Source organism: Lethenteron reissneri, chromosome 28, assembly GCF_015708825.2.
Source record: "Lethenteron reissneri isolate LAM-NWPU_2019-01 chromosome 28, ASM1570882v1, whole genome shotgun sequence".
In the NCBI taxonomy this organism is placed as follows: domain Eukaryota; kingdom Metazoa; phylum Chordata; class Hyperoartia; order Petromyzontiformes; family Petromyzontidae; genus Lethenteron; species Lethenteron reissneri.
Window position 1 is genome coordinate 10,614,169 of NC_083806.1, and position 25,721 is coordinate 10,639,889.

At 46.4% G+C, this 25,721-nt stretch overlaps 1 protein-coding gene across 1 annotated transcript; it reads left to right on the forward strand.

The window, feature by feature from the left end:
* Positions 1 to 218: 218 nt before the first annotated feature.
* LOC133348979 (putative methyltransferase DDB_G0268948) lies at positions 219 to 24,730 on the forward strand. The gene is made up of 7 exons (XM_061562162.1): positions 219 to 267; positions 12,469 to 12,612; positions 18,747 to 18,907; positions 20,641 to 20,854; positions 21,867 to 21,967; positions 23,191 to 23,328; positions 24,591 to 24,730. The coding sequence occupies exons 2-7, from the start codon at positions 12,502 to 12,504 to the stop codon at positions 24,685 to 24,687; spliced, it is 822 nt and encodes a 273-aa protein (XP_061418146.1). The 5' UTR covers positions 219 to 267; positions 12,469 to 12,501; the 3' UTR covers positions 24,688 to 24,730.
* Positions 24,731 to 25,721: the final 991 nt, after the last annotated feature.

Here is a 25,721-nt window from a genome sequence, read left to right on the forward strand (position 1 = left end):
ACGAACGAAGCGGACAGGGTGCGGGGGAAGGTAAGTGGCACACCTATTGAGTGTGCAGTCAGGCGGTGAAAATGCACTCGAGGTCCATGAAGAGGGGTGAAAAATTGGACATGGGAGTGGGGGGGGAGTGGGGGGGGGGCCCATTTCATTCCTGGCACCAGGACCTGTGCCAAAACACGCAACGCCACTTCAAAAAGTTGAAAAAAATGCGTATCAAAGAAAGAGCTGGCGTGCCGGGTCGGAAGGAGGAAAGCAGGAGAAAGCTAGGTACCCGCTATTAAGACGTTTAACTTTACGGCGGACAAAACCAGATTGTGTTAGAATGCCTTAAGCGCTTGCGATGAGTGTGACACGTCCTCCGAGTGCGCCCGTGTACACGGGATGTGTGGGGTGCTCAAACGCGGCAAGTTGGGGCAAATGGGCCTTCTGCAGAGTTGTACGATGCTCGTGCGCGTTTGCGTAAATACAATGTGCATGGTGCCTCGCAACAACAACCCTTGCCTCATTTTCTCTCCCCACACTTTTAGTCTCGCAAATGCTATTCCGCGGACGTTTCTGAAGACCAGCGGCATCTGGGAAGCGCTATTTCTCGGATTGGAAATTGAGCTACGTGCAGATAAATTGCACCGTCTGCTCGAGCCGTGTCTGTCCTGTTGTTTTTAGGGCTATGGCAGTTGCATGCCTGTGTAACGCAATGACTTCAGAGGCACGTCCTGTAGAGGGCTTTTTCGATTTAAAGCTTTCGTGACTGCAGGGATTCATCTTCTTGGTTCTTTCGGTAAAGTCACGTAGAAGGGAAGTAATAAAATAATAAAAATAAAACATAATATTAATAATATTTTATTATGTTTCATTTTTATTATTTTAATATTAATGATATTTTATTATGTTTTATTTTTATTATTTTATTACTTCCCTTCTACGTGACTTTACCGAAAGAACCAAGAAGATGTAGAGGGCTTCTTTATGATTTCTAGATTTGAAGCTTTCGTGACTGCAAGGATTCATATTCTTAGGTTTTTTCGGTAAAGTCACGTGGGTAAAAACATTAAAAAGTAAAATAAAATAAAAATCACGACGTTTCGGAGGCAACACAAGCTTCCGTCTTCATTATATAAACGGAGTGGTAGCTCCTGCAATCTCTCATTTACTTGATACAGCTGTCGTGGCTGTGACGGTACCACCTGAAGACGGAAGCTTGTGTTGCCTCCGAAACGTCGTGATTTTTATTTTATTTTACTTTTTAATGTTTTTCTTTATGATTTCTCGTCGGCTTACTACTACGACTTAATGACACGGTTACAGGGTACCATCGCGCGATGCGGTGAGCGTCTTTGTTCGATGGCCAGCCACAAGTCGCTGCTGTTGTTGCGAAGATGATCGGAGTTTGCGTGATGATGGTTTATGCTCCTTAAAGGTGGGGCTCTGTCGGTAAGCCGTCCCAAGATATTTGAGTCAGATAAGTAAAACATTTTTGTGTAACTAGGTATATTTTTAATGTTTACCGTGACCCGCACCTTGTTCAAATCTGATGAAGACACTGAGTGCCGTTTGAGCTGGGTAAATTTACACAGACGCGTAGAACAGATTTTTTTTAAACGTAATTTCTTTCGACTGCTGTTGCGAGCCTCGGCCCCTTCTCCATATAGACCAGCGGTCGGGAACCTATGGCTCGCGAGCCATATATGGCTCTTCCAGTGACGGCATATGGCTCCCAGACAATTTTGAGTTGAAAAAAAAATCTGTTTGGAACTGATTTTAAAATACTTGTGATATTACTTAATAATAGTGTGTCATTTTAAAGTGAACAGAAATTAGTTTTGAAGATAAATTTCACGGGTCACGCCTGCACGCAGCTCAACCTCACCACGTATGAACCAGACTACAAGGCCATCAGCAAAACTATGCAGCACCAGACGTCGCAATAAAAGTAAGACATATTTAATTTATTATACGTTAAAAATACTATATGGCTCTCAATGAAATATATTTAGAAATATTTGGCTTTTATGGCTCTCCCAGTCAAAAAGGTTCCCGACGCCTGATATAGACAGTCGATGCCTGTGAATTTTATACAGACACTGCGAGAACTTTGGTTCCAAAAGAGTCGGTATTCAAACGAGCAACGTCATTACCAGTTCACATTTCATCAGCTACTGTTTGACCCCCACGCCCATTTGCGTTTCGATTATGTAACATTTCCCCTTAGTACACGGGGCTTTCAATTTGACTCGGTTAATGTCTAACTTGTCGACATTTTTGCCTTAGGACGGGAACTATTTTAAATCTTTCCAGTTTGGCAAAGGTTGCGTCTAACTTGTCCACAATGTTGCCTCTGCAAAGGCAACCATGCTAACCATTACCCCATTTGACAAGGTTATTTTCGATCCTGTCCATACTTTGATCCTCGTAAGGGAACCAGGCTTATTTATCTTTACTCTATGAGCGTCGTCAATTTCCTGACAGTGCTTCACCCTTGATTTGAAGCTTTCGTGACTGCAGGAATCCATACTCTTTGGTTCTTTTGGTAAAGTCACGTAGGTATAAAATAAAATAAATCACGACGTTTCGGGCACAACACAAGCGTCCATCATCAGGTGGAAAAGCATGGTCTGCTGCTGAGGCAGACTGTTTTAAAAAAAAGCAGACTATGCTTTCCCACCTGATGATGGACGCTTGTGTTGCGCCCGAAACGATGTCCGGCTCTCCTGGGAAGTCAGCAAGCCACACTTTGACACCACCACCACCACCGCCACCCATGTTCCAAGTGTCACGTGACCTCATGAGGGCCATCATCTCGAGTTCGCCGAGGCCTTCACCTTGATGCTGCCTGCCAGTCTTTCGTATTAGCCGCTGTTGAGATGTCAACAACCTCGCCTGGTATACAGGAGGTCGTGGGTTCGATCCCGATCCTGACGCCTGCTGCTGTATACTTGGAGTTGGCACGTTCTCTCCGTGGTCGTGTGGATATTTCCGCGGGTGCTCTGTTTTTCCCTCCACATTTAGAATCACCGTGCGTTTAAAGTATTTGGCTGCTATACATGTCCACGTGATAAGCCACTTCGCTGAGCTATCATTTATGGCCAGGTCGCTTGTGAAAAAGGAGCAGTGGGGCCTTACCTGGTAAGATAAAACAAGCAACCGCTCGATGTTTGGAGGCAACAAAACTTCCCTACAAGGCACCACCGGGAGAGTCCGTGACAGAGTATCAACATTTCTTCTTCGTTTGAGACCTTAAAGACATCCGTGGCCCATGGGGGACCACATGTTTTCAGTCACTGGCTGTTCGCTCTGTCCGAGGCTCATGAGTGCCCAACGTTTTGGAAGAAAACGGCCTGAATCCCATAAACCTCTTTGGGGCCGGGCTGAACCATGGATCTGAAGCTGGAGGGATTTCTGACTCTAGATTTGAAGCTTTCGTGACTGCAAGGATTCATATTCTTGGGTTTTTTCGGTAAAGTCATGTAGGTAAAAATTTCAAATTTAAATTAATAAAAGTAAAATAGAAATAAAATAAAAATCAAGTAAATTGATACAGCAAGCGTGCTGTGACGGTTCCACCTGAGGACGGAAGCTTGTGTTGCCTCCGAAACGTCGTGATTTTTATTTTATTTTTTATTTTACTTTTATTAATTTTAATTTTTTACCTACGTGACTTTACCGAAAAAACCCAAGAATATGGGTTTCTGACTGAAACTCAGACGTCCTTTCGAGACTACTCGGGACAGGACACGCTGGTTTTACAGATGCTTATCTGTTTTGTTATTCACACGTTTCGTGTTACGATATATTTGCCGCTTGGGAGGTTATTAAAAAAATTGTTTGGGAAAACGTCATCTCTGCCTGACTGGTAGGCTCCTGAGTTTTGTGTTTTGGGAGGTGGCTGTAGCTTGCGAGAGTGGCTGTGTGTGGACCACAAGAGGGAATAATTTTAGGTCCAAGCATGACCAACCTCCACAGCCACCACAGGCAGACGCAGACCATCAGAGGTGGCAGAGGCCCCAGCAGGGCTGTTGAAGCGCAGGCCATGAGCGAGACACCGGGGGCTGCACATACGCCAGCAGGCAAATTGCCCAAAGCGGGCATGCTGGGGGGGAACCACGTGGGTCGGCGAGAGAGGCAGTCAGCCGTAGTGGCACCGTATCGGCGTGATTGGAATTATTGAGCTGTGGCAGCGGTAAATGAGCTCTTTCGGTGGTCTGCTCGTGCTATGCTGCAAGATTCGTGCCATGATTGTGTTGGGGGGTTTTTTTCCCCTCCCATGATCTCGCGACGCTTTGCCATGTCGCTCCCGTGATCAGCTGGGAGCCGTGCCGTGTGAAAGTTGAGGCTCTCCGCTGACTCACTGGGGCTGCCGCTGTGTGACGGCGCTTCCAGGATTTTTCCTTGAGGCCTGTGTTTGTGGACGGGAGGGAGGCGACTGGCATCGCTGGGACGCACAGTCTGTGTGTTTTGGGTGATGGGCTCGGGACGGTTTTGAGCCTCGTGTAACATTGGATTTTGAACTCATCGCTGTTTGACTTTCGACGGCGCTTCGCGACCCTGCGTGCAACGACGGTCTTGTGGTTTTTCTGCGCGCCGTTTTATCGTTTTGAGACGCAACGGCATTTTATCAATTACTAAGGGCAAGCCCTCCAGCATTTTGTCCTCAAAACCGCCCTTTCCATTCAGCCCCCCCCCCCGCCTTCTCCACCTGGCATGGGCTGGGGGTCTAAGCTGATTGTACTGGTGGGGAACGTCAAGGTTTCTAGACGAGGGATGGGTACCAAACATTGATAATTTGGTAATATGGATGTTTTTTTGTTCTGATACGTGGACGTTTTGATGTTGGCCCCACCGATACCGGTGGGGCCAACATCAATGTTGTTTCACGCTTTGCACTCGATGCGATAACGCCAGAAAAATATGCCGGCGTATGAAATATATTTGGGGCCCCTCTGCCAACATTTGTTTAACAGATGTAAATACTGTACTGTGGATAGGCTTCGTTTAAATGTTCTCGAAAGGAGATGCAAGTTTGCTGTTGGTCGAGTGTTGACCTTTCCACAACAGCCTTGTGCTTTTTAATAATTGTATTTTTGTAAATGTATTATTGGTTATTGTCCGTAATAAATACATTTGACTATTTACAATTTTTTTTCTCACAGTTAAATTGTTTGAAAATGTATTTAAACAAAAAACATCAAATGGGAAAACTAAATTATCATACCAATCTTGTAATGTATATTCACGTTTTAAATGTTTGATCAAATTGAGTGTGCAGTGTATTGATGTTTTACTTTTGATGTCCCATGCCTATCCCAGACCAATGTTATCAACCGGAATTTTTGTTTAATCAGCCGTCTGAGTCTCACTCACATCAAGTCGGGTTTGTTGATAAATGATACCATTTGGCAAGAGCGTTCCAAATTGTTTCACGAGCGTTTAATATTCTCAGCTGCTATCCGTGAAAAGAAGAATTAAATCATGCAGCTTAATAGCGAGCACTACACTCAACTATTTTCTGGATTAACTTTGTTTATTTTTATATATGCCCACTCTCCTGCAAAGAAAGGTTTGCGCGTAAAATTTGATTTAAAGCTTTCGTGACTACAGGGATTCATATTCTTGGTTCTTTCGGTAAAGTAACGTAGAAGGGAAATAATAAAGTAATACAAATTATAAAACAATTAAATTCTCACGACGTTTCGACTGCAGCACACTTTTTTCAAAATTTCTTGCTGTGGATTTCACATGATGATGATTGCTTGTGTTGCAGTCGAAACGTGAGAATTTTATTGTTTTATATTTGTATTACTTTATTATTTCCCTTCTACGTGACTTTACCGAAAGAACCAAGAATATAGGTTTGCGCGTGTTTTATGAATCTGTCCTACAATGTTTTTCATAAGCAGTAACACAATCCAGTGGCAATTCTTTCGCAGGCCATACTCTGCAACGAAAGCTTGACGTGGATTGCCCTGAGTAGCACGCACGCTCAACCTTGTCCACAGGCCCCACGGCAGAGGTCGCAACCGGGTACCCGATACCCGTACCCTACCCGATACCTGGTGCGGCCGGGTACGGGTTGGCCGTGAGTCACTGGTGAGTAACCGTTTGTCACTCATGTCGGGTAGGGTACGGGTACGGGTAGGGAACGGCTACCCTGCCGGGTACGGGTACCCGTTTGCGACCCTGGTGCGGCCGGGTACGGGTGCGGGTAAGGAATCAAAACCCGTTTGCGACCTCTGCCCCACGGGCAGAACCCCTTTGTTTTAATGTTGTGAGAGCCTCGTCTCTGTGACATGGCCAGGTCGCTTCTGAAAAGTAAGTTAAGAGCTCAGTGGGATTTATCTCGCAAGATAAAAACCTTGCTTTATTTGTGTATATATGTTTTAGATGTATTTGTATATTAGTATATATTATTTGTATATATTAAAATAGTTATTATAATATTTCTTATTTTTAATCATGTATATATTATTTATAATAGTATTTTTTGTATATTATTTCTGGTAGGAACCTCCTGGTGACACCAGCCCACAGGGGATTATTGTGTCCGTCCGTCGTGCAGGGAGGGGCTCGGTGGGGAGGGAGGGGCTGGGTGGGGAGGGGAGGGTGGGGAGAGGCTGGGTGGAGAGGGTGGGGCTGGGTGGGGAGGGGAGGGTGGGAAGGGGCTGAGTGGGGAGGGTGGGGAGGGGCTGGGTGGGGAGGGGCTGGTCACCCCGTGGTGCCCTTATAAAACTCAACGTTTAACCTACTCACGCCGGCTTGTGCCCTCCCTCACAGTCGGGAATATTTGCGGAATACACCACGCCGCCGTTGACCCTGGCCATTGACCGAGCAACCGAATGTTCCTACCAGCTCCCTCCGCAGGAATGTGTTTGTATTTATTTTTAGAGTGATGTGTTTCCCTTCCCTATACTTTGTTCTCCTGTCGTGTTTGTGTACAGTTTGTTGTCGTCACGTGATGACCCACCCCTACTGGACACTGTTGACAAAAGAGCTTTACAGCTCATCGGATTCCTCCAGTATAAATAAATATTCAGAGTCTGTAAGAGCGCTCCAGTGCTCCTGCCCTGGCTCGCGTGACATTTCCGAACACTAACCCAAGTTGACCCTACTGGACGGCCGATGGTCCTCCTGGGCTCCGGAGTTGACACCCTTTTGTCTTCGGGGTTCTTGCCCTTCCATCCCGGCTTCACAGAGCACTCAGGCGGTCTTCATCTCCCCCTTTCTGATGCCAGCGCCGCTCCGATCCACTCATTCGCATCGTGATTACAGCGGAGTTCGGCTTGCCCGTCGCAAGCTCCCGTCCGTTAATTGCCCCGACGCTGCCAAAGCCCCCACCCCGACCCGGATGGCTGCTGTGGAAACTCTGGCATTGTGGTCCACACACGGCACGGGTCACAGGTAAATGATGAGTGACGGCTCACAAGTGAATGATGAGTGATAGGTTACAGGTGAATGATGAGTGACAGGTCACAGGTGAATGATGAGTGACGAGTCACAGGTGAATGATGAGTGAGGGGTCATAGGTGAATGATGAGTGACGGCTCACAGGTGAATGATGAATGATAGGTCACAGGTGAATGATGAGTGAGGGGTCACAGGTGAATGATGAGTGACGAGTCACAGGTGAAAGATTAGTGACGGCTCACAGGTGAATGATGAGTGACGGGTCACAGGTGAATGATGAGTGACGGGTCACAGGTGAATGATGAGTGACAGCTCACAGGTGAATGATGAGTGAGGGGTCACAGGTGAATGATGAGTGATGGGTCACAGGTGAATGATGAGTGACAGCTCACAGGTGAAGGATGAGTGACAGGTCACAGGTGAATGATGAGTGAGGGGTCACAGGTGAATGATGAGTGACGGGTCACAGGTGAATGATGAGTGACAGCTCACAGGTGAATGATGAGTGACGGGCCACAGGTGAATAATGAGTAAGGGGTCACAGGTGAATGATGAGTGACGGGTCACAGGTGAATGATTAGTAACGGCTCACAGGTGAATGATGAGTGACGAGTCACAGGTGAATGATGAGTGACGGCTCACAGGTGAATGTGTGGTGACCGAGGCATGGAAGGAACACATCTGAGATGACGTTCAATTTTGAGGGCTGGAACAAGCAACGCAATGGGCTCACGGCCAGATCAGGTGTTGGGCGCCTTGGTGGCATCCCAGGAGATTATGATCGGAGGGTGGCTTTGATGAACTTTCCCAAGCAGGGGGTTGAACCACGCACGGCTGTCATGTTAATTATTCTCAGCACTGGCAGCGTTTTTAAATCGTACGCGCCGAGACTGGATGAACACGACCTTGGGGTATTGTTTGTTGGCAAGAATACTGCTGAGTCTGCCAATAATCTACGTGCCAGAGGTCTCTCTCTATTTTTTTCTCGCCCCAGATCAGTATAACAATTAGATAATCATAGATTAGTGCCAGAATAAACCCCCCTCCATTGGACTCTCTGCTTGTTTATCCGTTCGATGCGAATGCCGCAGAGACGATCGCAACGTTGAGTGGAAGTTTTCCCCCAATATCGTCCCCATCGCAGTGAGTTGTTATACGCGCTTATGTATTTATGAACTATAAGCGCAGCGGTTTATAATAATAATTCGTGAATATCGTTACAGGAGTAGCGTGCTGAAGACCTGAAATGTTCAGTGAAAAATGGAACTTTAAAAATCTTTTATGTCATTATAACATAAAGATGCGTGATTTTAGGAGATATTTTCTGACCATAAAACCTACGAAAATAACACGTTTAAACACAACTAAGTTACTTTCAAACTTAAATAGTAAAACGAATAACCTAATAAAGGTAATTTAAAACTATTGTACAGCGTGGTCCAGATGTCTAGTGACCCCCATTTAATTCTCTAAAACTTTATATTGTGGTATACCAACGGGTGTATAGTGTGATGTAAGCAATATCAAATAATAATAAAAATAGGTGTAAATTAATCGAGGGGGGTCACAAGTCATCTGGATCACCCTGTACTATACACTCTTAATTTTCTAACCAGAAACTGCGGGTGCATGTTGTGTTGTGGGTTTTACTGGGGGGGGGGGGGGGGGGTGAGAGAGTAGCTGTAGGATCGTCTACCTGTTGGGGTTGTTACGTATCGTGACTATGCCATATTGATACTACACACCCAAAGCGTGGTGGAACGTGCAGCCTGGAGTCGGAATTATTGCTGTAAGACACTGTCCATTAGAATCCTCTATTGTTGTACTCTGTATTCCTATGTATGCATGTTGAAATTCTTTGGCAATTGAACACTAGTTAACATGTTCAAACGCCAAATAGAAACCTTTTGCAAGGTACCACGTCTGCAATAACCACGCACAATAATTGTGGTGAACATGCAAACAAACACGTGTGTACAGAAGCTCCCTCGCAAGGTTCCATTTTCGAGACGATTTACTTTACAGTAACGTATTTACAAGGCAAGAGTACGACTCACACGTTTCACAAGGCTATGGCTATCTGCAGCCCCGGTGGTTTCCACGAGATTAATCTCGAACAGTCCTTCTTGATGGTTTCCACCATGTAGATCTCAGACAGTCCTTCTTGATGGTTTCTACCATGTAGATCTCGGATAGTTATTATTGATGGTTTCCACCATGTAGGTCTCGAACAGTCCTTCTTGATGGTTTCCACCATGTGGATCTCAGACAGTCCTTCTTGATGGTTTCCACCATGTAGATCTCAGACAGTCCTTCTTGATGGCTTCCACCATGTGGATCTCAGACAGTCCTTCTTGATGGTTTCCACCATGTGGATCTCAGACAGTCCCTCTTGATGGTTTCCACCATGTAGATCTCAGACAGTCCTTCTTGATGGTTTCCACCATGTAGATCTCAGACAGTCCATCTTGATGGTTTCCACCATGTGGATCTCAGACAGTCCTTCTTGATGGTTTCCACCATGTTGATCTCAGACAGTCCATCTTGATGGTTTCCACCATGTTGATCTCAGACAGTCCATCTTGATGGTTTCCACCATGTAGATCTCAGACAGTCCTTCTTGATGGTTTCCACCAAGTAGATCTCCGACAGTCCTTCTTGATGGTTTCCACCATGTAGATCTCGAACAGTCCTTCTTGATGGTTTCCACCATGTAGCTCTCAGACAGTCCTTCTTGATGGTTTCCACCATGTAGATCTCGAACAGTCCTCCTTGATGGTTTCCACCATGTAGATCTCAGACATTCCTTCTTGATGGTTTCCACCATGTAGATCTCAGACAGTCCTTCTTGATGGTTTCCACCATGTGGATCTCAGACAGTCCTTCTTGATGGTTTCCACCATGTAGATCTCGAACAGTCCTCCTTGATGGTTTCCACCATGTAGATCTCAGACAGTCCTTCTTGATGGTTTCCACCATGTAGATCTCGAACAGTCCTCCTTGATGGTTTCCACCATGTAGATCTCAGACATTCCTTCTTGATGGTTTCCACCATGTGGATCTCAGACAGTCCTTCTTTATGGTTTCCACCATGTAGACCTCGGACAGTCCTTCTTGATGGTTTCCACCATGTGGATCTCAGACAGTCCTTGATGGTTTCCACCATGTAGATCTCAGACAGTCCTTCTTGATGGTTTCCACCATGTGGATCTCAGACAGTCCTTCTTGATGGTTTCCACCAAGTAGATCTCAGACAGTCCTTCTTGATGGTTTCCACCAAGTAGATCTCAGACAGTTCTTCTTGATGGTTTCCACCATGTAGATCTCAGACAGTCCTTCTTGATGGTTTCCACCATGTAGATCTCAGACAGTCCATCTTGATGGTTTCCACCATGTAGATCTCAGACAGTCCTTCTTGATGGTTTCCACCATGTAGACCTCAGACAGTTCTTCTTGATGGTTTCCACCATGTAGATCTCAGACAGTCCTTCTTGATGGTTTCCACCATGTAGATCTCAGACAGTCCATCTTGATGGTTTCCACCATGTAGACCTCAGACAGTTCTTCTTGATGGTTTCCACCATGTAGACCTCAGACAGTTCTTCTTGATGGTTTCCGCCATGTAGACCTCAGACAGTTCTTCTTGATGGTTTCCGCCATGTAGATCTCAGACAGTCCATCTTGATGGTTTCCACCATGTAGATCTCAGACAGTCCTTCTTGATGGTTTCCACCATGTAGATCTCAGACAGTCCTTCTTGATGGTTTCCACCATGTAGATCTCAGAAGTCCTTCTTGATGGTTTCCACCATGTAGATCTCAGACAGTTCTTCTTGATGGTTTCCACCATGTAGATCTCAGACAGTCCTTCTTGATGGTTTCCACCATGTAGATCTCAGACAGTCCATCTTGATGGTTTCCACCATGTAGACCTCAGACAGTTCTTCTTGATGGTTTCCACCATGTAGATCTCAGACAGTCCTTCTTGATGGTTTCCACCATGTAGATCTCAGACATTCCTTCTTGATGGTTTCCACCATGTAGACCTCAGACAGTCCTGCTTGATGGTTTCCACCATGATAATTGGTTCTTTACCCTTCTATCTGGCAACAAAACTGACACCTTTTTGCAAGGAGTCATGTTTGCATAGACCGCAATACCTGCAGTCATAATTGCGGTCTATGCAAACATGACTCCTTTCAAAAAGGTGTCAGTTTTGTTGCCAGATAGAAGGGTAAAGAACCAATTATCATATTTTTACTGGCAAATGAGGTCCCCATAGTGTGGTTTCCACCATGTAGATCTCGGACAGTCCTTCTTGATGGTTTCCACCAAGTAGATCTCAGACAGTCCTTCTTGATGGTTTCCACCAAGTAGATCTCAGACAGTCCTTCTTGATGGTTTCCACCATGTAGATCTCAGACAGTCCTGCTTGATGGTTTCCACCATGTAGATCTCGGACAGTCCTTCTTGATGGTTTCCACCATGTAGACCTCAGACAGTCCTGCTTGATGGTTTCCACCATGTAGATCTCGGACAGTCCTTCTTGATGGTTTCCACCATGTAGATCTCGGACAGTCGGCCCCGATGTCGTCCACCTGCAGTCGTCCTTCAGGCCCGACCACGGGCCTCGCTCCCCCTTATATCCCCACTCGGCTACGCCCCGGTAACTTCCAGTACTTTCCGCCTGGCGGATTCTTCCAGCAGACTTTACCGTTTTCTACTTCCCTTCTTGAACCTTCCCTCGTACAGTACCCAGCACTTGCTTCCACCCACTTCCACTGACCCCACTACAACCCTTGTCATGTACCCTACACATGCTCTGATAATAATACATGGCATTGTCTTTGAAACGTATTGGCTTACACCAGAGACAGCCTTCTTTATGGCCATGAAGGCCATAGATAAGTCGATGAACAGGCTAATCCAAAATTTGGACGGGTAAAAATGAGGCATGATCGATGGGTTGCAAGCCAACATATTTTCTGGAACAGCGTTGTGGACTTTGTTCCGCCCAAAAAAAATACGTAAGCCCTGCAACAGCGTGCGATGATGTTTGTGGATTTCACAGTTCGGCAACTAAAAGCGCCACTTGTCACACACGATGGCCTTCCGTATGTTCGAGCGACCCGAACATGCCGAGGCCTACAACCTCTACCACCCCGGGGTGCCGGACGCCGCCTTCGCAGCGATCATGGACTACGTGCGTGCCAAGGTGTGGAGCTTTTAAACCTGTGCGGTAAAAAACACACACGCAACAACACACGGACGGGCTTTGTCGTGATATATAACCATGGTATCTCCTCCGTACGATATAAAATCAAAAGGGGGATCGTTGTTTTCGTCCGTTTTCTTCGCTGTAGCTATATACCGTGATTGACGTGGGCGTTTTGTCTTTGCGTGTTTTTGCGTTTTTATTTTCCTGACCAAGTTATGTACGAAAAGTCGAAAAATTTAAGTTCCATAAAAAAAGTTTGACATTCGTGAGCATACTGTAGTTGATAGACTTATTTAATAATTTGGTGTGTCACTTATGGCATGCGCGGTTTAAGCAGGGTGCGATTTGATGGGGGAAGGGGGGGGGGAGTTAATGCTGCGTGCAATGCCAATGAAGTAATTTGCAGTAACATTTTCAACATTGGGATGTTTGGACAAGCCCAATTATACACTGTATGGGTTTTTGGTTTTGTCTTTAGCTATGGGAGGGAACCGGACAAACCGGTGGAAACTCATGTGAAGCAGGGGTGGGGCACACAAACTCCACACAGAGAGGAGATCGAGTTGGGAGTCAAACCCAGGCTAATTCTTACTGCGAGGCACGAATGATAAAACCACCGTGCCACCACGGAGAAGTGAACTCCCTCGCCTGGTATAGAGGAGGGCGTGGGTTCGATCCCGACCCTGATGCCTGCTGCTGTATATTTGGAGTTTGCGTGTCTCTCTCATCATCATCACGGTGGCTAGGATATGTTCACTACCTCGCCTGGTATACAGGAGGTCGTGGGTTCGATCCCGACCCTGATGCCTGCTGCTGTATATTTGGAGTTTGCGTGTCTCTCTCTCTCCCCGTGGTCACGTGGATTTTTCTCCAGGTCCTCCAGTTTTTCCCTCCACATTTTAGAAACATGAGTTTAGAGTATTTGGCTGCTATAAATGTCCACACGATAAGCCACTTTGTTGAGCTATCACGAGTTGCCAGGTCGCTTCTGAAAAAGACCTACGTAGTTCAGTGGGCCTAACCTGGTAAAATAAAAAATGAAAAGTTTCGTTTTAGCTGTCCCATTGGACAAACAAACAGAGTGCGGTGGGGTTTTTTTGGCACGCGGATTTTTATTCTGCCAATAATATACAAAGAGGTTTCATATTTGTATTTACTGTTATAATCTGAACGTAGAAAAACATTCCGGTATGTTAGATTGTTGGCGGAATATGATTAACATTATTGCTGCATCGAGAGTGTACACGCCCCGTGCTTACGCATGAGCAAGAAAAAACAAAGGCACGTGTGTGAACACGTACCGAGCGACAGACGCATTGCTTCCAATAAACATGCGGTTGTCATCGTGCTTGCTCGCGCTTACAATCACAGACATGTTCTGTCAGTTCCCATGCCGAGCCACAACTCCGCCACGGAGGGCTCTGTGTGTACAGCCGTCCCCTGTGGGCTGGCCTCCGTCGTGATTTAATGAACGCAGTCGTCTGGTGGCACGGGTGGTAACTCGTACGCTGAAGTTTGCATCAGCGGCGAGGTGGACTCTGAACCCCGACCCGGGCAACCCCCCTAGGTCGACGGTGTGTAAACGTCGGCATTAGGGAGACAAAGGCGGCCCAGGTGTGGTGCTGCCCATACCGCCCCTTCGTGTGCTCTTCCGGCCTTAATAGGTGCTCTCGAACAGCACTTGTCACAGCTATGCTGGGAATGTGTTGCGTGCAGCGTGTGTGTGTGTGTCCATGTGTTTTGTGTTGGCGGAGTGGGGAGTGGTGGCGTAGCGGTGAGCGCGCTGCGCTATGAACCCGGCGACCCGAGATCGATTTCGGTTCACGGCCAACACCGGTGAACTGCTCCTCGGCTTCCCCTAGGTCGACTCGGCCTCAAATGAGTACCTAGTGCTGTGTGTAGGCGGTGCCACTGGGGAGACAAAGCCGGTCGGGCGTGGTGCTGGCCACCCACCTAAACGTGTATTGTTTCGGCCTTCATAGGTGCTACTCGCCAACAGCACTTTCCCTAAAAGTCTGTTGAGGCTATATACGGGGGGAATCTTTGTCTTTGTTGTTCATATATAGGAATTTGATTTGTTTCTAACATCGGTGGCAGACGAAATCGCAACCGGTCCTTCACCCTCCCCCTTCACCCACCCGTAATGACCAAATTGGTGAAGTATGATGATGATAAAAAAAAACCTTCGTGCTCGACATGACAGAGGGAGGAGGTCTTCGTCCATGGGAGGGGGGGGGGGTATTGAAATTGGTTGGAATTTAAACACCAGCCCAGTAAACGTACAACTTCGTGGCCAACCTTGACTCAACGTTTGTGCATTTGCAGTACGAGAAAACTTTACTTTTTTAATTTTATTTACTTGGAATAACCCTGTGAGCCATTCGGCTCTTGATTCGGGTGCAACCGCAACAAACAAAAAACTAAAACATGAACAAGAAAATATTTTAAAGTGACTATGTGACTAAGTGCAAACAGAAAAATCCAGGGAAAAAACAGCAAAAATCTTCCAGAAAAAGCACCGTACACCAACGCTGTGTGCAAAAATCCCAGTGGGATGCAAGTCAAACAACAACAACCAAATTTACTGTACGCAAATTGAAACATCCCCTACAAAAACAATAAAATCTTCCAGAAAAAACGCACCGTTTGTTTATGCTGCGTACTAAACCGTGCAAAAATAAATCCCATTTTGATGTTAAAACTGATGATGATAGAGCAGAGCGTTAATGGCCCTAACCTGAGAGTCTGAACTTGACTAAGCCACGAGTGTGCTTCTTTGTTTTTCGTTTCGCCGAATGATATTTGTGATATTGTTGAGCGTTTCCGAGCGGCAGGAAACGCTGCCTCCTATTTCGCGTTCAGTATCTATGATCACATTGCTTACATTGCTTTTTTGGCTTTATTTTGGTGAATTCGAAAAGTATTTGGTTTGGCCATGTTTGTTTGTTGTAGTACGGAGTTAGACTGATGGCCTTAATCTAAGTTGTCTTGTGGTTGTTGTTGTTGTTGTTGTTTGACTTGCATCCCACTGGGATTTTTGCACACAGCTTTGCTGTTTTTTCCTGGATTTTTCTGTTTGCACATAGTCACTTTAAGATGTTTTCTTGTTCATGTTTTTGTTTTTTGCTTGTTGCGGTTGCACCCGATTCAATAGCCGAATGGCTCACAGGGCTATACCAAATAAATGACACGGAAACTGAGTGTCTACATCACGGGAGCCTCCCTTGCCACTATCAAAATATGAGAAATAGGTTTCACCCTTTCTGGCAATAAAACAGGAGGTTTTAAGATGTTCAAACACCAAACTGAAACCTTTTGCAAAGCCGTTTCACCGCAGGGTGACTGCGGTGAAAAGATGTACACACACGAGTCAAACTACGGTCGACACGCGACCGAAGCCCGTTCAAGCCATCAGCCGCCAGATGACGCTCCATTCACGCTCGTGCACCTACTGGATCGGTGGCACGAGCCGTAAGTTGCGTTAACAACAGAGCAAGGACACACACCGATGTTGCGATGCGAAAGTCGCGTATCGGATGTACGTCTCGAACTTGTCAATAAACCGCAGTTGACGTTTGTAACACCAGTTCTGCAATAATTTGCTAGAATCAACAACCCTCTTCCAATGCCTTTAAAAATGGCTGGACCTCCATTCAGTCTTTCCCCGGGACTTTTTTGTTTTGTTTCAAGAGTTCTAGATTTGAAGCTTTCGTGACTGCAAGGATTCATACTCTTAGGTTTTTTTCGGTAAAGTCACGTAGGTTAAACAATAGTAATAATAATAAATTTAGTTATTTTCATTTATTTTAATTTTATTATTTTGTTTCAAGAGTGTTGTCAGAAAGCATCCCCTCCCCTCCATCTGATGGTAAACTCCTTTGCGTTTATATTCTTGGTTATTTCCTTTACGTTTGGTTGCGTGACCCAGCCAGTCGTTTTCCACAGTGCGCTGTTAATGTCAGCATTGAGTTTGTTTTGTAAATGCAAAGATCCACAACACTCAGTTTTATCACGTAGGCTTTCGCGACCAATATCATTAATTTCATACAGGATTTTGGGGTGGGGGGGGCAAGGAATCAAGTCTGCATTAACCACGCGTACTTTGTGGTGAACCTGCAAACAAAAAAACACACGAGTGTTCACGTTGGCTCCAACAGTGTCGTCGATCAAAATACAGGTTTTTTTTTTTTGGGTAAGATCGCGTAAATATTTACGGGATCTAACCCCCCCACCCCAAAATCCTGTATGAAATTAATGATATTGGTCGCGAAAGCCTACGTGATAAAACTGAGTGTTGTGGATCTTTGCATTTACAAAACAAACTCAATGCTGACATTAACAGCGCACTGTGGAAAACGACTGGCTGGGTCACGCAACCAAACGTAAAGGAAATAACCAAGAATATAAACGCAAAGGAGTTTACCATCAGATGGAGGGGAGGGGATGCTTTCTGACAACACTCTTGAAACAAAATAATAAAATTAAAATAAATGAAAATAACTAAATTTATTATTATTACTATTTTTTAACCTACGTGACTTTACCGAAAAAAACCTAAGAGTATGAATCCTTGCAGTCACGAAAGCTTCAAATCTAGAACTCTTGAAACAAAACAAAAAAAGTCCCGGGGAAAGACTGAATGGAGGTCCAGCCATTTTTAAAGGCATTGGAAGAGGGTTGTTGATTCTAGCAAATTATTGCAGAACTGGTGTTACAAACGTCAACTGCGGTTTATTGACAAGTTCGAGACGTACATCCGATACGCGACTTTCGCATCGCAACATCGGTGTGTGTCCTTGCTCTGTTGTTAACGCAACTTACGGCTCGTGCCACCGATCCAGTAGGTGCACGAGCGTGAATGGAGCGTCATCTGGCGGCTGATGGCTTGAACGGGCTTCGGTCGCGTGTCGACCGTAGTTTGACTCGTGTGTGTACATCTTTTCACCGCAGTCACCCTGCGGTGAAACGGCTTTGCAAAAGGTTTCAGTTTGGTGTTTTAACATCTTAACACAGCTGTTTTATTGCCAAAAAGTGTAACACCTACTCTTCTAGAGTTGAAGGGGTTGCATCAAGGACGGGCCGCCCGTGATTGTCCGCAGATTTTAAAGGCTGCGGAATGTATTTTGTCGTTTTCGGTCTTTCTCCCTATGCCTGGCCCCTGGTACTAAACGCCTGATTGAGCTGAAAGACCTGTTTATCACCATTTGCGGCGTGACAAATTACATTTATTTTCACGGTAAATGTTAATAACACTCATTTCCAGAGTTTCACATTCATGACCACAATTCAGAGTTCTTGGTTCTTTCAATAAAGTCACGTAGAAGGGAAATAATAAAATAATAAAATAAAACATAATAAAATACAATTCTAACGACGATTCGGTCACAACGCAAGCAGCCGTCCTCAGGTGAAGAACAGGTCTGTCGGAAAGACAGCGTCTGAATGAGCACCACCAGGCTTGGCAGCGTATATTTAAGCTGGGTTAGAGGGGGAAGGGCGCCTTGACAAAGGGATTTGTATATCAGCAGAGGAATTGAGAATATTTATGGAAAATGCAGATATGGGATTAGTCACTACTTGTGGAATGTGTAGGAGGTGGGGGGGGGTCTCAAAGTCATATTATGCTCGTGTATTATGTAGGATTAGCAGTAATCCCTGCAGTCACGAAAGCTTTAAATCGACAATTCAAACTGTTCGGAAAAAGTAAATGGGCTTGGGCAGGCCACGTCACCTAAAAGGTACCATGGCCAGTGGTCAATGATGACGACGATGAAAATAACAACAGGAGTGGCTGCCAAGGGATGGAACAATCACCCCCATTCTAGATTTGAAGCTTTCGTGACTGCAAGGATTCATATTCTTAGGTTTTTTCGGTAAAGTCACGTAGGTATCTCTTGTAATCTCTCATTTACTTGATACAGCTGTCGTGGCTGTGACGGTTCCACCTGAAGACGGAAGCTTGTGTTGCCTCCGAAACGTCGCTATTTTTATTTTATTTTACTTTTATTCATTTAAATTTTTTACCTACGTGACTTTACCGAATCACCCCCATAACTCGCCCCCCCCCCCGCCCCCCTAACCTTTGTGTCCACCACTGATGGCGAACCGGGGACTTGCTGGGCACTCCGCAGACCGGCGGCGTGCCAAGTCTTGCCGTGGACGTGGGCTGTGGCAGCGGGCAGTGCACCCAGCTGCTGTCGAAGTACTGCACGCGCGTGGTCGGGGTGGACGTGAGCGAAGCCATGATCCGCGAGGCGACTCGAGTCAACAGCACGGAGAACATCGCCTACACGTAAGGGGCAGCGTGCCACGGCGGCGATTCTTTGACCTCGCCGACCCTTAAGAGGGAACTTTGAGCTTTTGGCTCTGCGCCTCCTGAATATCTCGAAACAATGAATTTCAACATGTCGAAATCTGTCATCCAGGCTGCTGAAATCTGAATCGGCGGGGCCCCCTCTCTCTCGTTCGCAGCTTTTTAAAAAATCCTTTATACTAAGTTCACTTGCTTGCTTGCTTGCGCGCTTACGACCGTGCAAATCTTTCGGTCGTTTTTTAACCCACTTCCCGTGATCCAATGGAGCTGACATTTTGCACACAGACTCGTTGTGCGTGACAATGTATTTTCGTTAAAAAAATTTTTCCAAAATTTTACACTTTTTAGGATTTTTTTTACATGTAATTACCAATTGCTTAATGGTGGCAGGCAATCATCTGACTCATAGGTGGCAGCCATCTCAAGCCAGAGGACGAGAGGACTCTAGCCGCCCGTTTCAAAGACCAATGTCCTTATATACGACTTTCCTTATATTTAATTTAAAATACCAATGTGATAAAAATGAAACTCTTACTCAAGAAAAACAGAAATGAATAATAAAATAAAACCGATGCCACGCATATGAAGGATTTATAGTGAAAAACTTTGTTTTTACGGGTTAATTTTTTTCCAAATCGGTTTCTGGGATTACGCCGTGCACGCGTGGCTCAAGATCCAATCGCCGAGTCGCTGATGAATAACGCCTACCCTTCCCTCTCCTGTAGCAACGGGGTGCGTGTAGAAGAGGCCTCGCTAACAGCTTGGCAATCGCGCCTTCAAATACGTGATGTGCAGCGGCAAAGATACGGTACAAAAATCTCGCTTGGCGCCATCCCTGGGCCGAAACACGCGACCAAGCGCAACATATTTTATGTTATCCCAGGTACGCCCGCACTGGCTACAAACGCAGCAATCCATCCAGCTCCTGCACACGAGCTGATGTCGCTCCATCTACTTGGTGGACGTGCTCTGAGACCCTCTCCCCCCCCCCACCAGCTGCCACTTTTATTATTAATTGACCACCCGCCATTATCCCTCCTGTCAGTGCGTCCTTGCCCAAGCCCACTTACTTTTCTGAACAGTACGGAAGGTGCCATTGATCAGCTCGTGTTCTCCAATTCGCGTGTCGCTCCGTCTCTCAATGTCATCCCAAGCACGCATCTTGCCTTGCAGCCATCCCACCCTTTGTAAATCCTTTATATTAAGTTCGCTTGCTTGCTTGCTTGCGCGCTTACGACTGTGCAAATCTTTCGGTCGTTTTTTAACCCACTTCCCGTGATCCAATCGAGCTGACATTTTGCACACAGACTCGTTGTGCGTGACAATTTATTTTCGTAAAAATTTTTTCCATAACTTTACACTTTTTAGGAAAAAATAAATGATATTTAATTACCAATTGCTTAATGGTGGCAGGCAATCATATGACCCATAGGTGGCAGCCATCTCAAGCCAGAGGACGAGAGAACTCTAGCCGCCACGCATATAAAGGATTTATAGTGAAAAACTTTGTTTTAACGGGTTAAATTTTTTTAGCAACGTGTCCCGTGTGAGCCCACTTCTTAAGAAGACGAAATTACATCTAACGTTTTTTTTTTTGTTCGGTTGCATTTGCGGTCGCCCAGTAAGTCACACATCGTCCCAGTTTATTTTTTTTTAAATAATCCTAATTTGCCAATCTAGGCCGGCTGCTGTGCGTTGACTTTGGTTTGAAGGGTCGGCACGGCGGAGAAGCTCCCCTTCCTGGACGGCTCCGTGGGCCTCCTGTGCGCAACGTCGGCCGCCAACGTCTTCAATTTGCCCGACTTCGTGCGAGAGGCGGCGCGGGTCCTGCAGCCAGGCGGCTGCCTCGCCATCTATGCCATGCTCTACCCAATGCGGCTCAAGTACGGTGGCATCTCAAGCGAGCTGACCGCCATCCTCCATGAGGTAGCCCAACAACAACAACAAAAACCGCTCGCTGGCAGCTCGTCGTTGTGGACCGGTCGTGGCCCAGGCCCCCCCCCCCCCCCCACGAGTGGAAATGAGCAAGAGAAAGAAGCAAAGAACCACAAACTAAATAAATCCCTGAATACTTCTCCGCTCATTATGAAGATTATCAACTGCATACATCGCCCTTCACATGGAACTTGGACAAAACTTGTTACCCTTAGAGACGGAAAGGTTAGAGAACGTTCGCGGGCTTGCGGTGATGCGATGTGGCATCGCCGACAAATCATTTACCGTTGAATGCAGAGGTTCACGTTCCAAACCCGGCATAAATCCCGATTTTCTTACTGGAAGTGTAATTAACTGTAATAATACGTGCCATCTGCTTCGCCAGTGAGGACAAAGATTCTTGATGTCATTCGCATTCTGCGCTGATACCGGGGTCCAAATTTGCGGCGAAATTGTCTAAAATTACCTGCAAAATTACCCAATTGGGATTATAAATATCAATCGTCGTCCCCCTACTGGCAGACTTCAAGCCCAATTTGCAGACGAGGTGCCGAGTCCACCCTGTGCCCACGGAGACGGCTGTCACTGGCGGTGGGGAGGGGGGCAGTGACCCATGAGATGGGGATGTGTAAGAGGGCATTATATCAAAAGCAATGAATGATTATCATTCAAAGACCTCCAATGTTGACCGTTAAGAATATAAAATACAAAGTGGCCTCGGGCAGGACACGTCGGACGGTGGCCGATGGTCAAAGGCTCAACGACAAAGTGGAGAGAGCTCGGGGAGGATGTCGACCGCCGAGGAAGAAACCACGAATTCGGCTGCCGTGCGTGCTGCCAGGTGAATTCATACATCGCAGAACCTTGAGAGATGGGGGAGGGCTTGTGGTGGGGGAGGGGGGGCGGCCTTCAATCAGCAGTCAATTGATCGTGGGGCCCGATATTTGATGGCGATTGTAAGACGGGCCAAATTTCCCCACGCATCCACGGCGTGTGTTTGCAGATGCTGGAGGAGCTCCGTCCGTACGAACACGAGAGGATGCGTCACCTGCGGAATGGCTACGCTGACATCTACACGGGCATCACCTTCGCTGACAAGGAGCGGTGAGAATTCATCACCGTCCAGCGTGACAGGGCCTTTGCTCTTTCGCCTATTTAAAAATAATCTTTTGCCGGCGTTGAAAACAGGGGATATTAGTTAAGTGAATAAAAAAAAAGAATAATTTGGGCCTCTAAATTTTTTATTTAAAGGTTTCCTTGACTGCAGGGATTCATATTCTTGGTTCTTTCGGTAAAGTCACGTAGAAGGGAAATAATAAAATAATAAAAATATGAAACAATACAAATTCTCACGACGTTTCGACTGCACAACAAGCAATCATTATCAGGTGTGAAATCAACACCTGATGATGATTGCTTGCGTTGTGAGAATTTTTGAAAATAACCACCCCCACACATCTTTCTAAAGGCCGTGAACGCCACCTGCAGCAAGCCACGGTCAACATGTTCCCTTATCCATCGGGAACACAACACAGAGTTGCAAACTGTCAAATGTTTGACCATTTTAAGATGTCAAATGTCGAAATACATATTATCCAGGTACACTAAGGGGTACTGCTGGTCACATAAAATGGTTACATTGAGAATCCATAATATAGGTGTTTTTGGGTTAGATCGCATAAATATGAATTTTGTTAAACCCGCGACCACCCCACACAGGCAATTAGTGAGGTTTGTCACGTAAACAGAACGTGGCCAATTCGTCACTAGTACAGCACACCGGTGTGTTGGAGAGCAACGCCACAACATTTACAATCTGAGTAACGACGTTTTGCCAGTAATTGCAACTAGCTTCATCAGGCGAGAGCCAGATTTGCGGAGAAGTCCTCCTGTTTCGTTCCTTAAATAGAGGCGTAGATGTGGTGACGTCACTTGAGCAGTTCTTGGGCGACGTGGGGGGGGGGGGGATTAATTAATGTAAATGACAGTGGGTATGCTTTGCCGGTTGGGTTATTTACATGGCAATCAACGTACATTTTGCATGCGCATTATCCAAGCCCAGAGTTACTTGTACCGCCTGTCGATTGGGAATGTCACAAAACATGGCTGATTTGGAGGGGGGGGGGGGGTAAACCCTGTAATGGTAATTTTCTGTGTCGCTGGTAGGCACGTGAATGGCAGCCACAGCTATACTGGATGTGGCGTGCCGGGTGTGGACACATTTTCCAGGTTTTGGACAGAACCGGCTTAAAAATAGGCTCCGGTTGTCTTTCTAAGGGGAGATGGCTCCTTGCTGGTGGTGTTTTTGTTCTGCTCTCGGCTCTCAGGAAGGAGGGCATTGAGCTGTCCGTACAGGTGACACTGCAGGATCTGCTGAGGTTCATCGGCTGCTTTTCCGAATACCAGGCGCTGCGGAAAGAGGACCCTAAACGCGGGGACACCTTCATGCAGTCTCTAGAGCAGAGGTTCGTGTGTGTGTGTGGTAACATTCATAAGTGGTTGAAATTCACAATTTCGAGCATGTGCTACATGTTAAACAAAAATGTTTATGTACGGCAGTCGAACGAGTCCCCAGTTGGCCTGTGGCCACATCTGCGGCACGAAAGGTTTGCTGCTGCCTTGCTGGACGCATTTGATTCTATGCTTCTACAAGCTTACGACTCATCTTCTTCACGAGTCAATATCAATTATATTTTTTGTAAAACAATTGCTTCATTACTTTACTTTTTCATTAACCTTACGACTGCTTCGTCTTCTCTTCTGTCGGCTCAGCCTTTCCTTTTTAGGACCCGCCCCTCTTTGTTTAGGCCCTGCCCCTTGGGTGGTGGCGGGTTGTGTGGTGGTGGGGGTCGATTGGGTGGTGGTGGGTTGTGTGGTGGTGGGGGTTGGTTGGGTGGTGGTGTGGGCGGGTTCTGTGGTGGTGGGGGTCGGTTGGGTGGTGGTGGGTTGGATGGTGGCGGGGGAGGGTTGGGTGGTGGTGGGAGCGGGTGGGGTGGTGGTGGGGCGTCGGTTGGGTGGTGGTGGTGGTGGTGGGTTGGGTGGTGGTGGGAGCAGGTGGGGTGGTGGTGGGGGCGGGTTGTGTGGTGGTGGGGGTCGGTTGGGTGGTGGTGGGGGTGGGTTGGGTGGTGGTGGGGGTCGGTTGGGTGGTGGTCGGTTGGATGGTGGCGGGGGAGGGTTGGGTGGTGGTGGGGGTGGGGGCGGGTTGGGTGGTGGTGGGGGGGGGTTGGGTGGTGGTGGGGGTCGGTTGGGTGGTGGTGGGTTGGATGGTGGCGGGGGAGGGTTGGGTGGTGGTGGGGGTGGGTTGTGTGGGGGTGGGGGCGGGTTGGGTGGTGGTGGGGGGGGGTTGGGTGGTGGTGGGGGTCGGTTTGGTAGTGGATGGGGGCGGGTGGGGTGGTGGTGGGGGGCGGGTTGTGTGGTGGTGGGGCAGGTTGTGGATGAAGGGGGCGTGTCCCTGGCTCAGCTACCTGAAGATGACAATCCTGGTAAAATCAGGACAGAACTTGAACGTCAGGATATGCTCTTTCTACTTCCTCTCCCATTGATTTTTTTTTTATAACTATAACATCGTCTCAATGCTGCAGTGGAATTCTCTCACAGAGCCCAATGTGCTGCTGCAATCATTTGCCTGCCATAGTGGTGGTGTCTGTTGTACCGTAGTAGTTGTCATCGTACTTTTTGAATGTCAGTGTTGCGTTCTGAGTTCGACGGATGGTGCGGTGTGCTTCAGGTTGCAGGAGGCGATGGGCAGAACTGCTCCTGACACCGAACTGGAGTTGAATGCCGACACGGCAGTGCTGCTGGCTTGCAAAACCCCGACAGCTTAAATTATTCCCGTCCCCTCGAAAGTAATTAAACGATTGTTTTACATTAATTCTAGATTTGAAGCTTTCGTGACTGCAAGGATTCATATTCTTAGGTTTTTTCGGTAAAGTCCGCGAGCACAAGTCAGATCTGAAACACGGCAGAACTGATTCTTCAGCCGTTGCCGATCATTGCTACAACTCGGTGGGCTCTCATGAAATTGTCTTTTTCGAGACCAAGGTTCTCTGCAAACCTCCTGGCTACCATCAAAGGTTTGTACACGAAGCCATACAAATATACAAACACAGACATAATTTCAACCGTGATGACGGTTACAAACTGAGTAATCATTGGAAAGATGTGATTAACCATGCAAAAGAGATTTAACTACACTTATTTGGACCATCTTATTTGACAGACAACTATTACAAGTTACTGATAGACAGCCAGTTCTGTTTTACCAGGTTTAGCTATCTTTTTTCACACTTTTGTTATGTAGGCCAGGCTTAGTCACAAACCGAACCTCTCCATAACAAAGGCTCAGTCACTTGTTATGCAGTCTATTCTTAGTCTTAAGCCTCACCTTACCATATTAATCAAAAGTGTGCCGTTCCTGGCCCTTCCCCCCTCAACCATTATATATACGGAGTGGTATCTCTTGTAATCTCTCATTTACTTGATACAGCTGTCGGGCTGTGACGGTTCCACCTGAAGACGGAAGCTTGTGTTGCCTCCGAAACGTCGTGATTTTTATTTTTATTTATTTTTTATTTTTCTTAATTTTAATTTTTTTACCTACGTGACTTTACCGAAAAAAACCTAAGAATATGAATATAATTGTTTTACAAAAAATATTATTGTTTTATTTTTATTATTTTATTACTTCCCTTCTCCGTGACTTTACCAAAAGAACCAAGAAAATATATAATTGATATCGACTCGTGTTTTTCTAATTGACGGCCGAATAAAACGTGGCGAACTTTGGAGCTTCCACCTGGAGTTTACGCCGCGTGCATTTTCTCATCAACCATTTGTTTTGAGGGTGCTCGTGGTTTCC